The 16,877-nt window shown below is 54.4% G+C and overlaps 1 protein-coding gene across 4 annotated transcripts in view; it reads right to left on the minus strand.

The window, feature by feature from the left end:
- Positions 1–16,877, minus strand: part of SLC2A9 (solute carrier family 2 member 9) — a 254,275-nt gene that overhangs the window by 7,063 nt on the left and 230,335 nt on the right. For all 4 annotated transcript variants that reach the window (XM_060655438.3, XM_060655440.3, XM_060655439.3 and 1 more), the window contains one exon: positions 14,388–14,515. In XM_060655438.3, the coding sequence (XP_060511421.2) occupies positions 14,388–14,515 (128 nt within the window). The remainder of the gene's footprint in view (positions 1–14,387; positions 14,516–16,877) is intronic.

Genomic DNA, 16,877 nt, shown 5'->3' on the forward strand with positions numbered 1-16,877 from the left:
GGTCAGCCCAGTTAGGCCCCACTTTACCCCCTTCCATGAAGCCCAAACCTACACCTGGTCCCACAAGGATCATGTCTATTCTCTCTGAAATGTTAGGGCAGGATTGTGCCCCAATGTCGGTGCCACTGGAGAAGGAACAAGTGAAAGGTTGTCTCCTCCTCCCTCTAGACCCAAGGATACCAGCTGGAGCCTCCAGAGAGGCGAGGGGGCAGCTTTATTTGCTTTCAGATCCCACGATCCTGGGTCCGCATCAGCTTCCTCCTCACGCTGAATAGGCATTTGGGATATGACCCGATAATTTTCAAGTTGAAAAGAACCATTTTCCCGCTTCCAGATTTTACTGAACTCAAACGAAATTTTATAACGCCTGTGGAGTCAAGCAGGTGTACAATTGCAGGCAATCTTTTCCAAACCAGAAAATGCTGGTGCCGACGGCAGAGGCTGCTTGGTCCGCAGGCTTTTATAACCAACGGCCCAAGGGACACACCGATGCTGACCGTAGCAGAGGCCCAAGGAAAAGGCAGCCTTTGGCTAAGGACATGGAAACAGAGAGTGAAACTAATGCCCCCACGGGTCAAGGCAGCCCATGCCATCTGCCCATAACTAGAACACTCTGCAGGAAGGGGTGGGGTGGGTGGCAGAGAAGGGGGAAGAGGGAAGAAGGCAACAAGCCATCCTGGACGGCTCAGCGAGTTTGGGGCAGTGTAAGCCTCCAGCGCTCACCATGAATTGCTCTGTCTTTCTTTTCTCCTCTTCTCAAGTGACCCTAGGACCACACGGCAGGAAGCAACCTTTATGGTACTAATAATGACCACGATGGCAACTGGTCCTGACTGTCCACGGGCAGACACTGTGCTCAAGACCTGACTTCACCTCTGCTTGTTTCGGGAGCCCTGCTGCAAAACTGGGGCAGTTCTTTCATTGCATGGACATAAAAATGACGGCAATCAAAGTTGGACAGATTTGACCGGCATGGGCTTCACCTAACTGCTGACGGGCATGGTCAGGATTCAAGTCACAGTCGGGATTCAAGATCAGGCCGTCTGACCTCAAAGTCCGTACAGTCTTCCCAGTGTCTCATTTATATCTAAGGTAGTGCCAGGCAAATCAGGGCAATAGGAACGACAGACAGCTACGGTAGCCACCACTCACCAGGCTGGTCTGTACTGGAGATGGTCCTGACGTCTGCCTCGGGCCGGGAGCCCCCAGACACAGAGCCTGACTCTGGGGTGTCAGTGCAAGTGACCCAGGGGGCACGGGTAGGGGAGGGATTGAGCTGGGGGTATGTGACCAAGTATCTCGGGCTGCTCGGAACCAAGTGGTTCTCCGGGAGGTGAGACTTATGGGGACGGTCCTGTTGTGGGTTGGATTGTGTCCCCCAAAAGGTATGGTGAAATCCTCACCCCGGGGCCCATGAATGTGGTGCTGTTTGGAAACTGTCTTTGCAGAGGTAATCAAGTTAAGGCGAGGTCATACGAGACCACGGTGGGCCTGCAATCCGATCACTGGTGTCCTCACAGAAAGAGGCCTGGAGACATACACGAAGGAGGAAGGCCCCGTGCCCAGGGAGGCAGAGACTGGGGTAATTAATGCAGCTACAAGCCAAGGAGCACTGAAAACCTCCAGTAGCTCGGAGAAGGCATGGGACACGCCCTTCCCTCACAGCTTTCAGGAGGAACCAGCCCTCCTCGCCTCCTGACTGTGTGCTTCTAGCTTCTGGAACCGCGCGAGAATAAATTTCTATTGTCACAAACTGCTAAGTCTGTGGTACTTGGTGATGGCCGCTCTGGAACCCGAGATAGGAGGGGACGTGTCCAGCTGGAACTCAGTGCTTCTTGGGGCCTCTGGGAGACGCGGAGCACACAGCAGAGTCGCCCCCACACAGACAAGGAGGGGGAAGCTGTGTATTCACCCACACCCTCACTGGCTGTGGGCCGCCCCAACCGTCTGCCTGCTCCTCCCACAGGCTGAGAGTGAGCCCCACGCGGGGGGTGGGGGTGGGATGACGACAGGATTCTCAGAGTTGTTTGTGGAGGAGAAGGTCAGGGTGAGTGGGTGTGGGCGGGGCCCCAGCAGCAGCTGTCCCACAACCGTAGCTCACGAGTCCTCATCCCAGCCAAAGGAGGTGACATCACCTCTGGCCAGGTACTGTGGGCACTTCCCTTGTGTGAGCTCACTCAGCCCTCCTGTGACCCACGGGGTCCATTCGTAGACGGGGAGGTCAGGGCGGGCCAGTGATCCCAGCCCCGGCGGCCCCCAGTGCCTGCTCTGAACCTCCACAGGCTCTGTGCTCCGTTGGTGAATGAGAGTGAGGGATTTCCCATTTTAGAGATGGGGAAACTGAGGCTTGGAGCAGTCAAGGACCTAGCCCAGGGCCCCCCTGCTTAATGCGCGTGGCAGTGAAGTTTTGGGCCACGTCGCTGTCTGAGGCCGTGCTGGCTCTGATATTTGCTTTCTGGGGTAGCTCCTTGCAGGTTCCTGCTCGGCAGCTGGGATATATTTACCACTGACATGTTTTGGAAAACATGCAAAACTCAAGATGTCTTGAAAAACCACACTTGGGGCTGGTATGAGCTGCACTGTGTCTACCGCCAGGATTCATATAAGTCCTAACCCCCCGCACCTCAGAATGTGGCAGTTTGTGGAGATAGGGTCTTTAAAGAGGGGATCAAGCTATAGTGAAGTTGGATGGTGGGCCCTGACTCAATGTGCCGGGTGTCCTTAGAAGAGGAGACTGGAACACAGACACACACACAGAGGGACGGCCACGTGAAGACACGAAGACAAGATGGCCATCCACACACCAAGGAGAGAGGCCTCAGATGCCATCAACATTGCCAAGACCTTACCTTGGACTTCCAGCTTCCAGAACTGTCTGTTGTTTAAGCCCCTGACCCTGTCTGGTTGTGGCAGCCAGGCAGACCAAGACAGATATTCCTGTGGCTGCGATGGTTTCCGGAAGGGTGGTGGGACAGAACTGGTCGTTTGTGGAGTCCGCAGCGGAGAAGGACCCACATGGGAGGGTTAGGGTGGTGGGGGGTGCGAACCTGAACGTGTAAGTCCTGCATTTGTCTAGTGTAGTCATCATGGCCAACAGCAGTCCCAGGGCCCAGCCTCTGCCCTGGCAAGCTCCTGTCCTCCTGGCCTTCCCTGTCCCGGGTCAGGGGGCCCACCTTTCACAGAATCTAAATGTGGTCACCTGGCCAGGGTCTCCATCAGGGTGACCACAAAGGCCGTTCACCTTGAGTCAATGCTCACACCTTGCACGTTTCCTGAATGGTACCCCAAACCTAGAGACCCTGGAGACACCCTGGCTGGCAGGAGCTCTGCTTCCGGAGCATAAAGAGCATTAAAAATACCCACGGGCATAAGGAAATGCTCATAATATCATGGCATTTGAGAAAAGCAAAAGAACAAAAAATTGGTTCCAATTTTTATAAATATGAAAAATTACATATATTTGGAAGAAAGGAAGGAAACAGTGTCATTAACCCATTAACATGCCTGGTTTCACCGCTTTACAGTTTCTACAGTGAGCCTGAATCATTTATAATTAGAATCCCCTCATAACTTTACAGGAAACAAGGAAGGAGGAGGAGGAGAAGGGAAGGAAGGGGGAAGGGGGAGGAGGAGGAATAAACAGAAGGAAAAGAAGGGGAGGAAGAGGAAAAGGAAGATGAACAACTCTGTCAGTGACTGTCCCCAACAGAGAACTAGCCCTTGTGTTCTGCCCTCTTAGAGGGACTCACTCAGTGGCCCTCAAACACTGGCTGAGTGAATGAACCCTATAAGGGCTGTGTTAGGAATCCTGAGAAAATGTACGTAAACCATCTGGTCTGGTGCTTGGCACAGAAAAAGCAGCAAGATGCCCAGTGAAATGTTGATACTATGGGAATAATTCATTAATTTGATGTGTTGCTACAGTGCCCCAAGGGGCAAGGCGAGGGGCTGATACGTCCTCAGCCTCTCTGCTGCCCTCCCTTGCCTGGTGGTGAGTTATAATTACTGTGTGTCAGCTTAATTACTAGTGATCCCCTCCTTTTCCTTCTGTCGCCCCTTCCAGCTCCACTCCGCCCCCAGGAACAGGCTGAGTTCACACACTACTCTCCTGACCTACCCTTGCTGCTGGTCTGTGCAATGGTCCTCTCGTTTGTATTTGTTTCTTCCCTTCTTAGCCTCAGTGCTGCTCTCATTCCTCTGTCCTGCTGTGCCCTTCTCCCACCTCTGGACAAACTCCTGTGTGAGTGTTTGATAAATGTCCTTGAGCTCACCTGTCCTTCTCTACCCCCATCCTCTATCTTTCCATCAGTCTGTATGTCTATTGTCTATCGAGCTATCAATCTATCCCTCTTTAAAAATTTTTTTTCAACAGTTATTCATTTTTGAGAGTGAGAGAGACAGAGTGCGAGCAGGGGGGAGGCAGAGAGAGAGGGAGACATGGAACCCGAAGCAGGCTCCAGATTCTTAGCTGCCAGCACAGAGCCCAACGTGGGGCTTGAAGTCACGGACCGCAAGATCATGACCTGAGCTGAAATCGGATGCTTAACCGACTGAGCCACCCAGGTGCCCCTCTATCAATCTATCTCTAATCTCTCTTTATCTTTGTGCAATTCGTAGCGTTGTTATATATGTGTTTACGTAAATTTATGTAACTTACATAAATGGTATCTAGCTACAGCCTTCACTCTGCACTTGAGCTCCCTCAGCACCGGGTTTAGGTCTGTACACGCTGCGGATAAAGATCTAGCTCACTGCTTCTCACTGCAGTGGAAATGTCATGTGCCTCTGCTAGCCCTGTATTGACGCTTTCCCGGAGGACGGCGTCCAGGTTACTTGTAACTCCTCATCACCACGGACAGCGTTACAGTTACTGTTCTTGGGCATCTGCCCTACGGACCTTTGCAAAACTTTCCCTGGGATACATAATTAGGGGTGGAAATTGGGGTTAACACCTGGTTCCACTGGTGCACGAGCGTGTGCCCATCCCGTGATGTCTTTGCCAACACTTGGTAATTCTCCAGATTCGCATTTTTGATAATTGGACAACTACCCACGTTTCTCCTTCTGCGAACTGTCCTTTCTCATTCTCTACTTAGCTCCCCAGTGGGACTCCTGCCTTCACTGTTGACCTGCAGGACTTCCTTAGTATTCCAGCCATCAATCCCCTGACCGAGCTGTTCCTCACAGGGCTGACGTCCTTCCTTTGGTTATCACCAAATCCGTCCCCTTTCTCTGCACTGTTTGTGCTTTTAGGGGTCTTGTCCTTCCCTGTCTGGGTCTCACAGATACCTTCCTACTCTGTCTTCTGTTTCATTTTTCGTTTTACTTTCCACATTTGGCTCTTGAATCCATCTGGAGTCATTTTGCACATCTTCTCTATTTATTCCCTGCCTTCTCTCTCTTCTTTTTTAAATTTTTTTAAGTTTGAAAGTTCTTGCTTAACCAAAGGGTTCAACAGGTAAAATAAAAATATTTAGAAATTACTGATCTACAAAATACCCTCTCTATGAATAATAGGAAGGAAAGGAGGACTCGATATATTTTTAAGATTCTGCTGTGCTGAATTTCTGACTGTGAGGTTTGCACACAGCCACAGACATCCTTTCCGGGGCCAGACTGACGATTGACCAGGACTTCCACTAATTGGGATGACCAAGAATGGGAAAGAGCTGCACTGAACTGTAAGGGTCAGGCTTTAGGAGGAAAGAAGTTCTGGCCGTCACATGGCTCTTCTCCTCTGAATAAAGTCTTCATGGTCCCCTCCTGAGGAGGCCAACAGCCTTGTTTAAAGTGTAGAGATCTTGCAACAATGTGGGTGGAACTGAACTGGAGGGTATTATGCCAAGTGAAATCAGTCAGAGAAAGATAGATATCATATGTTCTCACTCATATGTGGAAGTTGAGAAACTTAACAGAAGACCACGGGGGAAGGGCAAGAAAAAAGATACAGAGTTACAAACAAAGAGGAAGGCAAACCATAAGAGACTTTTAAATACAGAGAAAAAACTGAGGGTTGATGGGGGTGGGGAGCTGGGGGGGGGGCGGTGGGGAAAATGGGAGATGGGCATTGAGGAGGGCACTAGTTGGGATGAGCACTGGGGGTTTTATGTAAGGGACGAGTCACGGTAATCTACTCCCGGAGCCAAGAACACACCGTATACACTGTATGTTAGCTAACTTGACGATAAAGTATATTAAAAAAAAATTTTTTTTAAATTATTGGAGTAAAAGAAAATAAAAATAGATCGTAGAGATCTTTCTGGGACCAGTTCAGAGGCATCCGGGCTATGAGCACAACTCGGAAGGCTATGCTGCTAGTCGGCTGACACTGGCTGCCATTTCCGGGGATGAAAAACGAGAGTGTGTGAGCTACCCTGTCACCTGCTTAGCTGGCTGCCCAGTCAGGTGCTGCCTGGTGCGTGATCCCCTTCTCCCTCGGGGAAGTGGACCCACTCTCTTCCTGACTGATCCCTCCCCTGCCCATCGTCCCGGCCCAAGTGTGAGCACGGCTTCTCCTGCAGACGACAGGAAATCCCAGCCACCAGGCCTCCCTGCCTACAATATGCCCCCTCCAGTCCAGCCCCCACACAGCCAGAAGGGTCTTCACGAAACACAAATCCAACTGCTCATCCGGCTGCTACCTTAGCCTCCTTCACTGTTTCCTCAGCACCTACATGAGGGGTTCTCACGCAGGGCTACGCATTAGGGTCACATAGGAAAATACTGATAATGCCGCCCCCTCCCCCACCGACTCAGAACCTCCATGATCCTACACATCATCATTTATCTTAAACTCCCCCCAGGTGAACCTCGTGTGATTCCAGGGCTGCGCACCTGTCATCTAGATGGTCAAGTGCAAATTCCCTAACAGACTGTTCAAGTCCAGTAGGGTCTAGTATATGATCGAGTCCATATATGAGCGTCCAGTCTGTCTCCTGTTCCTGGGCACTTCCAGGCCCTTTTGTAACCTGCCAGGAGCCCTGCCACCCCAGAACTGGCACCCCATGCTGCCTCCCGGGCATCTCAGGATGATCCTGTGCTCAGTCAGCAGGGGGGGGGGGGGGGGCAGGAGGCAAGGACTCAGCACCACGCCTGGCTGGCTTCTGGGTAGCCCCCGATAAGTGACCAGGTTCTGCTTCCCAAACCCACCCCCACTTCCTGCGGTCAGCCGCACAATGGCCCCCAAAGATATCCAGGCCCCGATAACCTGGGAACGTTGTCTTACATGGCCAAAGGGAATTTGCAGATATGATTAAAATTCTGAGATGGGCAGATGATCCTGGATCATCTAGGTGGACCCCACCTGCAATCGCAGTGTCCTTTTAAGAGGGACGCAGAGGCAGGTATGACACGGAAGGTGAAGCCCAAGGGACCGCTGTAGCAAGATCCTCCCCTGCTGGCTTTGCAGGTGGATGAAGGGGCCAGGAGCCAAGGGATGCAGCTGAGAAAGGCAAGGCAGCATCTCAGGGGCCTCCGGATAGAGCGTGGCCCTGCCCACAGCTTCACATTAGCCCAGTGAAACTGATCTAGACTTCTGGCTTCCAGAACTGCAGGGAAGATACTTCTCTTGCTTTAAGCCTCCTCACCCCCACTTGTGGTATTTGTTACAGTGGCCCTAAGAGACACATACACGCCTCATCCCTCACTTCTGGGGTTCCATCTTGCTGCCTGCAGCCCCCTCGGGCCCCCTCGGGCCCCCTCGGGCCCCCTCAAGGCCCACCTCCTCAAACTCATTGGCCAGCCTGCCCCTGTCATCTCTGCCACGGCCTGTTCCTGCTGTGACCGATCAAGCCTAATGCCTTCTAAGAATCCCAGGATATAATCTCACAGTGGCCCAGTGAGCAGGTCATGTGATTCCCCTCAATATGCACATGAGGAACAGAGGCCTGGAGAAACCCAGGAATCCGCCACAGGCCACACAGCTTATGGGGAGCAGAGTGGGGATTTCAGCCCAGGCCCTCTGATTATAAAAATCCTGAACCCTCAGCCGCAGTATCTATGTTTATCGAGTGCTACAAACAGAACTCCTAAAACGATCACTGTCCTCCCGGGCAGCAACAAAGGACGTATAACGTAACTGGCTGGGCCTCAGTCAGCACTGAAGAGGCACAGCCCTTGGCTGGGACTCTCGCTGGCGGGGAGCCCAGGACCACGCGGTGATGAGACAGGTCTGCCCTGCAGGCTGCACAGAACCTGGACGCGGGGAGAGCTGGATGCAGGATTTCTCTGGGTGTGCTCACCCCAATCACTGGCTTCTCCCCAAGTCATTCTACACAAAATAATGCACTTAAGGAATTTTATATGAACAGGGCCGTATTTAGAGCCCCTGGAGGCATCATGTTCAAGGCTGGCTTAGCACTTCTCGCCCTCTGGATGGGAGAGGCCGGGCAAGATTTATGACTCTCTCGGGGACGCTATACAGTGAAGTGGTTAAGGATGCACAACCCGGGAGCTGCTTCGATCCCACTTCTGCTGTTGGTGAGCTGGGCCACCCTGGCTAAGTGACTTAGCCTTTCTGTGTAGTGGTTTCTCATCTGTGAAATGGGGCCATAATGGCACTCGCCTCACGGAGCGCTTGTGGGATTGAGTGGATTACGACGTGCAAGTGCCTGGAATAGAACCAGGTGCATGGTCATCGCTCAATCAGTGTGGGCTATGTTGTCAGTCTTGGTGGTTTCCCACTGGATTAGTTTCCTGTGCCAGATGCAACAAATTACCAAAAGTTTGGTGGCTTAAAAGAACAGAAATGTGTTCTCTCATAGTTCTGGAGGCCAGAAGCCCCAAATCAGTATCACTGGGCTGAAATCATTTCCTCTGGAGGCTCTCGGGGAGAATCTGCTCCCCGTCTCCCTCAGCTCCGGGAGCCGCTGGTGCTCCTTGCTTGTGGTCACATCACTCCAATCTGCCTCTGTGGTCACGTTTCGTTCGCTTCTTCTGTGTCGAATCTCCTTCTCAAAGGCACCCCTGAGATGCCGCTGGGCCCACCCCAGGATCATCTCCCTGTCTCAAGATCCTTAACTCAGTCACTTCTAGGGAGACAGCTTTTCCATACAGGATAACATTACAGGTTCCAGGGAGTAGGATCTGGTATCTTTGGGGGCTATTACCCACCACACTTGTGTTTATAGCCCTAGCTCCCTTCTGATTCGCACCAGGGCCGGGCTGGAAACTGCCTGCCGAAACCAGGAGACTTTGCCTTGTGTCCCGAACCTGCCTGTTAACAGCTGAATGACCGAGGACAAACCACAGAGGTGGCCCAGCGCCAGCCTCTCCCCACGGGAGACGGCACTCCATAAGCTATACACGTGGGAGGGGTGAAGGGACAATCCCATGAGTATCCCCTCCCCCGCTTCTGCTTCCAGGGAACCCAGCCCACGGCAGTGTGGTATCTCGTGTTAGTCATACAGCAAACCTGTGGACTATCACAAATCTGAGACCTGAGGAGGGAGGGGATCTAAGGGATGGGCTGTTACGAGGGCTTGACACAGGGTCACGGTTTTAGGGTTCTTTGTGGCTTGACTACAAGGCACCTCCACTTTTGTCACCCCCACCACGTGAGCCAGGTCTGTGGCAGGTGAGTGGGAGTTCCCACGGCCGATGCCAGGGTGAGGGGGACGCTCGTTACTGATGGGTGGCCACCCCCAGCATAGGCAACCCCGCTGCCCAAGGAAGAGGGGAGTCTATCCATCAAGGCTGGAGGCAGCAGTGTGGCAAGGCTATGTCCACAGTTCTTATGCCAGACATACAGCTCAGCATTTAACCTGGAGTCAAGTCCTCATTTATATCTGGACCCCAAAGTTTGAACTTGGTATCTAGGGTCTCTTGTGATCGGGGTCAAACATTCCTGCCCAGCCCTTCTCCAATAACACCCCTTCTATATCCCCTGATACCCCCCGCTTCAGCTCCTTAGGACCACTTGGTACCTCAGAACACAGGACTTGTTTCCACGGCTCTGAGCCTCGGCTCCTGCCGTGGACTCTGCCTGGAAGGCCCTTCTCCTCTGCCACCACGGATCTAACTGCCACTTACGCTCCAAAGCTGAGCTCATGCCCCTCCTGTGAGACGCCTCCCCGGGCAGACTCCTGCCGTTGGAATGACCGCCCCCCTCGTGAGAGCCGCTGCAAGTTTGTGCACTCTGTGGGCACGGGCTCCGCTCTGCCTGGTGGGACCACCCCCGGGTCCACATCTGCCTCCTCTCCCACAGCCGACAGCCACCCCAGCTTAGAGCCCCCAGCGGCCGTGCAGGTCTTATCGGTGTGTCCCCACACCCCACCAGCGCTTGGCATTGTTGTAGGTACTCGGCAAGGGTTTGAGGAATGAATGAGTGAGTGAATGAATGAGTGAATGAACATGTGCATTTTGAAATCTAAATGGTTTTTGGTGGGGTGACCCAGAGGGGCTAGACAGGGTTAGGTGTGAACGTTGGCCCTACTCTTTCATACACACCCAGTGTGTCTTGTGCCCTCGGGTGACACATGTCACCTCCCACTCAGCCATCGTTTGGTCACGGCCAGGCCTTGTGCCATGTGTCTCGATACAACACAGCTTAGTGTCTGGCCTGCAGCCACTGGTCGCCTTGTTCTGGAAAGACACAGACGTCCACACACCCATGGACCTGCCATCTTGGCCAGTACAAGGGGATAATGGTGTCACTCTCCTCCAGGGACCCTGAGAGCCCTGTTTCCAGACGGCTCCAAGTGAAGGTCTGGCGACTGCCTGGCAGAGATGTGGTAATGGCCCTGGCGTGTTCACTGAGGGCTCCCTTCCTTCCCTGTCACCCCTCAATTCCTCCTTCACGCAGTCCCTGGTAGCTCGCATAGCCCGTCAGCTTTTCACGACCCTGCCGCACTGACCCAGCGGGCTGCTGCAGAGATGGCTCTCTTCCTTGGCTCCCCCAGACCGCCTACCCATGTCCCTTGTGTGGCTGTGGACATTGCCAGGCAAGGTCAAGGTCAGGTGGTCTCTGATGTGGGAGCCACACATCTCTCCAGCTCTAGCCCCAAAATGCCAAAGGCAATGACAAGATCTGAGCCCAACACCTCTCAGGGAACGGGTCAGAGACCTGCCTGCTGGGTCCTCCCCAGCCACTCGTCTTTCTGTGAAGCCCTCCCCTCCCCAACTCCTTTTTGCCTTGCCCCAAACCCTGAAACCTCAGCCGGTAAGGAATGGTGCCCGCAACTCTCCTGTGACTCCTGTGCCCTTGACACGTTTGAGAGGAGACTGCTGCTCTGGATATTCTAAGACAGACATGCAGACTTGTGTCATTTCTGCGGGTGGGGGGGGGGGCGGCGCTCAGCTCTGTGGGCGGGTGGCATCCTTCTTAGCCCTAAGTCCTTACCTGGGCCCTGGCCTTATGCCCCTGCTCTGGGCTGGGCTCTGAGTGGCCCTCGGGCTGACTTGCTCTGCGAAATGTGGCGCACGAGATCATACCGGTAGTGTGAACGGATGCATTTTTAATCACGGTGACAGCACGCTCGGGGACTCCTCCGGAGGAGGAGGGGATCCTCTAACCACTGAGAGTCCTGGCTTATTTTGCCCTCAGACGCTCTAGTCCATCACACAGGGTGACCCAGGATGAGCTCTGGCCCCAGAAACCTCTCAGGCTCCCGGGCGCCCAGCTGGAAGCGAGCCAGTTAGAATGAACGTGATCCCCTAAATTAGTGGTCAAGGCTATCAAAAACTGGGTTACGGTGAATGGAGTTTGACACACACCAAAGCCCTGTGGGCAGAGGAAGGGCACGTGGGGGTGACATCCATGGGTGGGACCATGTTCTTCCTCCCATTGGTACAGGACCTTCAAGTGTCCTGAGCCTGCTGAGTCTGACTTTCCTCCTCCAAGGGTGGGCAACGGCCGTCATTATGGAAGGACTGATTTCTGGCTCTTCCCCTCTGGACACGAGGCACTTTGCATTTCCCCTGGGGAGAACCGTGTGACTGAGGCTTTCACTCAAGGGCATTTGCGTGGTGGCAGCCCGTGTCACTGCCAGGCGAGGCCTTAGCGGACAGGTGTGAGACCCGTCACCTGCAGGGGCTGTTGCTGCAGAGGGCAGAAGCCTGAGTCGGGAAGTTCTGGGGCAGGATCTCCAGTCCCCCCGGCTCCCCCAACGAACACCTAGCATGAACGAGACACGGTCCTGGGTGCTTTAAAGCCCCTGAGACTTGGGCACCGTTTCTTCCTGCAGCAAACCCAAACCATCCTGGCCGACACGTGGGGGCAATGAGACCTAGCGTGCCATGGCGTGACTGCGCACGTGACCTGCTCTGTCGTGGTCGCTGTCCTCTCCTGCACCCCTTCCCTGACAAAAGTCACCCAGCTGAGTAGGCCGAACCAGCAGGTGCTTCAGGAACCTGGCACAAGCCTGGCCCATACACACCGAGTCCCCGGCAGCGTCTCGAGGGACAGGCAGCACTATGTCTCTGCTGGAAGAAGCTGTGGACGGGTTATGATTCGCCAGACGAGTGACATGAAATAAAGGTCAGATGGATCCGATCAGCTGGAGACCCCTCTGAGGTGCGTGCCTGCGTGTGCACGTGTGTGCGTGTGCGCATGTGCATATTTAAACGTAAATTAACTCCTCGGGCCCAGCTCGAACGCACTTGTAGGAAGGAATCCCCTGCCGTATAACCAAGGGCTCCTTCGTCCCCTTGTCTCACAGGCGAGGACGAGGGACTGGGCTCAAGTCCTGCTCTGTCATTTCCCAGGGGAGGACCTTGGGGAGTGGCCGCATCTCCCCGAGCTCCGGTCCACTGGTCCGCACGAGGGAGACACGAAGGCACGACCTCCCGGCACTGACAGGGGTTGACTGGGGCCTGGCACCCAGCAAGTGCTCCGCAAACACCGGTGTTCCAGAAGCGCCTCTGTGCTGTTCGCTCACGAACCGTGGCGGGAAAATGAGGGGTCGTGTTTGGGGTTGGGGGGCTTTCACCGGCCCCAACCCCAAACTGCTCAGAAGACAGTGGCCTACTTCCCAGGCACAGAAAGCTTAGGGGTGGTAAGAGGCCCCGGGACAGAGGGGCCAGGTTGGGTGGTGACTGCAGGACCTCGGGCTGACTGCGTCTGTTCCCTGAGCCTCAGCCTGTCGGCAGTGAGGTGGATAAGACACGAAACCCCAGCTCAGGGCTGTACGAGTGGGCACAGAAGAAGCCGTGTGCAGGGGACCTGTAACCACGGAAGCAGGTGTAACCATCATGCGGTCCTGTGGCCAGGCCTGTTGACCCGGGGCTGTCGAGCTGACAGCAGGGCCTCTGGGATGTGCTGGGCTTGGTGCTAGTCAATTAATAAGCAAAGCATTAACCCCAGGGGAGGGGGTGAGGGTTGAAATGGTCCCTGAGAATGGACGGTGGTTCTTCCTCAGGGACATCTGATGGATTCTCACCTTCACTGATGGTATCACTTCTGTCATGGGCAGCAGGGAGCCCTGGAGGCATTAGAGCAGAGGAGCTGGACCCTCTTTGGCATGTAGCCGGGCCCCTGACTCTGGGCAGAACACCTGTAAAGTCCTCGTCTTTTGTGCTCCTGCCCCCAGAGAACTCTCTGATCTCATCTCCTGCCTCTGCCATTATCGTTACTCACTCGGTTCCAGCTACACTGGCCTCTTTGCTGTTCCCTACACAGGCCAAGCATGGCCCTGCCTCAGGACCCTTGCACTAGCTGTTTCTCTGCCTAGACCTCTCCATTCCCGGGCTGCTTCACTTCACTCAGGTCTCTGCCCAGGTGTCACCTCCCTTGAGGTGTCGCCTCTAAAATACGAGGTGTCACTGTCATGTGTAAAATAGCACATCTGTTTCTGCTGCTTCCCTTTCTGGCTCCAGGACCAACAAGCACAAGTTTTTGTGCCCACTGTATCCCCATCGCCTGAAACAGTGCCTGGTACAGAGTAGGGACTCAATAAATACGTGCTGAATAAACGAGCGAGTTGACCCACACAGAAAGAGCTTGTATCCATTTCCCGAGTTAGCATTTCCCTGTCCGTCACGGTCACCCTCGGGACGGTGACCCCGTCAGCTTGGTTACGATGCCAATGAGGATGCCAGACGCATGGCACGTTGCAGCGTGCACTGGCACTGTTACCCAGACCTCGTCTAGCACCGTGACAAGCACATGCACAAAGGCAGGTCTGGGATTCTACCCTAGGCTTCCCTGCAGACCCTCAGCGACGGGAAGGCCACTCCCTCTGAGGCAGCCCTTGGCATCCTGGGCAGCTCCTGGAAGGTGCAGGAAGGAGAAAGCGAATTAAGGGTTTGAGCCGAGGCGCACTTCTGCCGTCCTTAGGCCAAGAGCGTGAGTTTCCCAGTTGTGACGGACCCGGCCTCTGCTCTGTGGATCAGCCCTCAGGGTGCCGAGTCAGAGGGCATCCCATGGGCAAGAGGCCCCTCGGTGGTCATACCTGAATGAACGGGAAGAGGAGCCCCACGGCGAAGTTGGAGAGCCAGTTGACGGTGCCCGCGATGATGAAAGCAGCCGGCCGCTGGGGCTGCTGGAAGAACTCGCCGGTCAGGATGAACGGGATGCCCCCTGTGGTGGCAGAGCAAGGGCGCGCGATTAATCGATTAATCACCACGACAAGGTGACAAGGTCGTGCTGCCGGCCTCCATCTCCATATGGCAGGGCGGCACCCTTTCCGGAAGAGCCATAAGAGCCGGCCCTGCCCGGGTGAGGGACAGCTTCGGGAATGCGTGCTGGAGTCAGCCCCTAACTCCTCAAAGTGTACGAACCGCCTCTCTGACCTGGCGCATCCCAGTGAGAGGCGACTGATCCTGTTGGCTCTCCCAACGCCTTCTGAATCAAGCTGTAACCCGCCACAAAATGACTACAATAGATGCCAACTTGATTTCCAAGGCAAGAGACATTCACTGGCATATTGTGTCAGGCAGGTCCTGGCTCCCATATTCCCTGGGAGAGAAACCTGAAGCCCAGAGAGCTTACTTGACTTCCTCAAGGTCACCCAGCTCCAGCGTAGCAGGGCCAGAACTGAGGCTTGGGACTCGACCTCCACAGGTCGGCACTGCCCCCGTTGATCCTTGCCTGATGGGGTGGAAACCCTCACTCAACCGGCGAGCCATTCGTCTTCCTGATCTCCCCTGTGACCGGATGGGTGGTGGGTCCCAGTCCCAGAGTCGCCCCGGCAGCGGGACGTCACTCAGCAGAAACATCACTGCCATTGACGGAGGACAGTTGTTTATCTGGAGGACTGTAATGTGCAGTTGCACGACGTTTGTCACCCCTCACCTCCTGGATGCCCGGAGCTCCCCACAGGGGCTTGCACCCATTTCCAAATGTCCTCGGGGTGCCACACGTAGCTGAGAATCCCCAAGGTCTGCACCGTACTCTCCCTGAACTCGGTGAGATCCAGGATTGGGCCCTGTGCCCAGACCCAGGACCTGGGGCTCAGCATGGCCACTGGGGTCCTGTTTGCACCACCCCCCAAATGCAATCCCCACTGTGCCCATCGGATCTACATGCCGGCGTTGTACAGACAAGGGTAGTGGAAGGGGAATGCCAGACTCTAGGAAGACACTTAAGGGTTCCATGGTTGTTGACCGTGCTGGGGCTGGTCCTACAGTGGTGGACGACAGGAGCAATGTCCTGCCCCCTTGGGATTCATTCCCTCTTCTGGAAGGGGGGAGAAATGACTTGTCTATGAAAAAGAAGTGAACGAATGAATAAGTAATTACAACATGCGCTAAGCATGGAGGGAACACACTCAGCACTGGAGGGAGCCGGTGTTCGTAGTGGTCAAGGAGGGCTCTCTGGGAGGTGATGGGTCAGATGTGACTTGAAGGAGGAGACACAGCTTGCTAAGATCTGGGGAAGACTGCCAGGCAGAGGGACGGGAGGGTGAAAGGGATTGGGTCAAGGTCTAGAGCAGAGGCCACTCTGTTGAGCGAGGGGAGAGAGGGATGGTATTAAGCGGGAAAGGGAAGCAGGACCAATTAAGCAGCCTCTTGTAGATCAAGGAGAGGGTCTGCTACTGAAGAAAAACAATGCGGGGTTTTGAGTAGGGGCTGATGTGATCCGCCTGCATTTTGTAGGGACCACAGCTGTTTAGAGAGGGGACCGGAGGGTGGAGTAGTGGCTGCAGGAGGCTGCTGGCCAGGGCAGGAGGAGGCCATGGTTGTCTAGAGGGCTTGCATGGTGCCAGTGGGGATGGAAGGAAGGGGCAGAATTCAGAGACTCCACCCCATGGAGGCCAAGCTTTCACTGTGAGCGTTACAGACAACATATACTGATCCAGTTCAACCAAGAAACCCAAGGTCACAGGGGTCACGGGATGACTCAAGCCTGTCCCTTCAGAGTGTTCACTGTTATAACCCCTCTATTCTGCCAGCAAGCCTTGGACTGCAGCACATCAAAATGACTCAGAATGGACCAGCCCCTCATCCCCCATTAGACTATGAGCCCTCCAGGGCAGACAGTGTCCCCATCTGCCTGGCATCTTGGGCAGAGAGTAGATATGTGACCGATATTTACGTACTTGTATTAGACACTCAAAATTTGGTTTTGAAAAGATCTGATATATTGTTTACTACAAAGAAAGGAGACTTTCCATATCTTAAAGGTATCTATCAAAATGTGCAAGAACAACCGTGACGCATTGAAACGTGCGAAAACCAGCCTTTAGGTCTTCGCAAGCACGGTATTGCCTTGTTGAGAGTCTGTCGCACACCCGTTGTTCCCGCGGCTACCACCACTGTGAGCCGTGCAGCACACCCTCGGGGGTCAGTTCACAGCTACTGTGAAGCCTGGACAGGGCTGAAGGCTGGTGTGCCACCTGCCCGGACTTCCCTGGGTGTGGTTTGGAAGAACCTGTCGGTAGCTCCATTAACATTCCTTATCCTGGTACATCAGCTTACGGTGGAGCAGAGAATGTGGATAC

This window comes from Panthera onca, chromosome B1 (genome assembly GCF_046562875.1).
Source record: "Panthera onca isolate mPanOnc1 chromosome B1, mPanOnc1 haplotype 2, whole genome shotgun sequence".
In the NCBI taxonomy this organism is placed as follows: Eukaryota; Metazoa; Chordata; class Mammalia; order Carnivora; family Felidae; genus Panthera; species Panthera onca.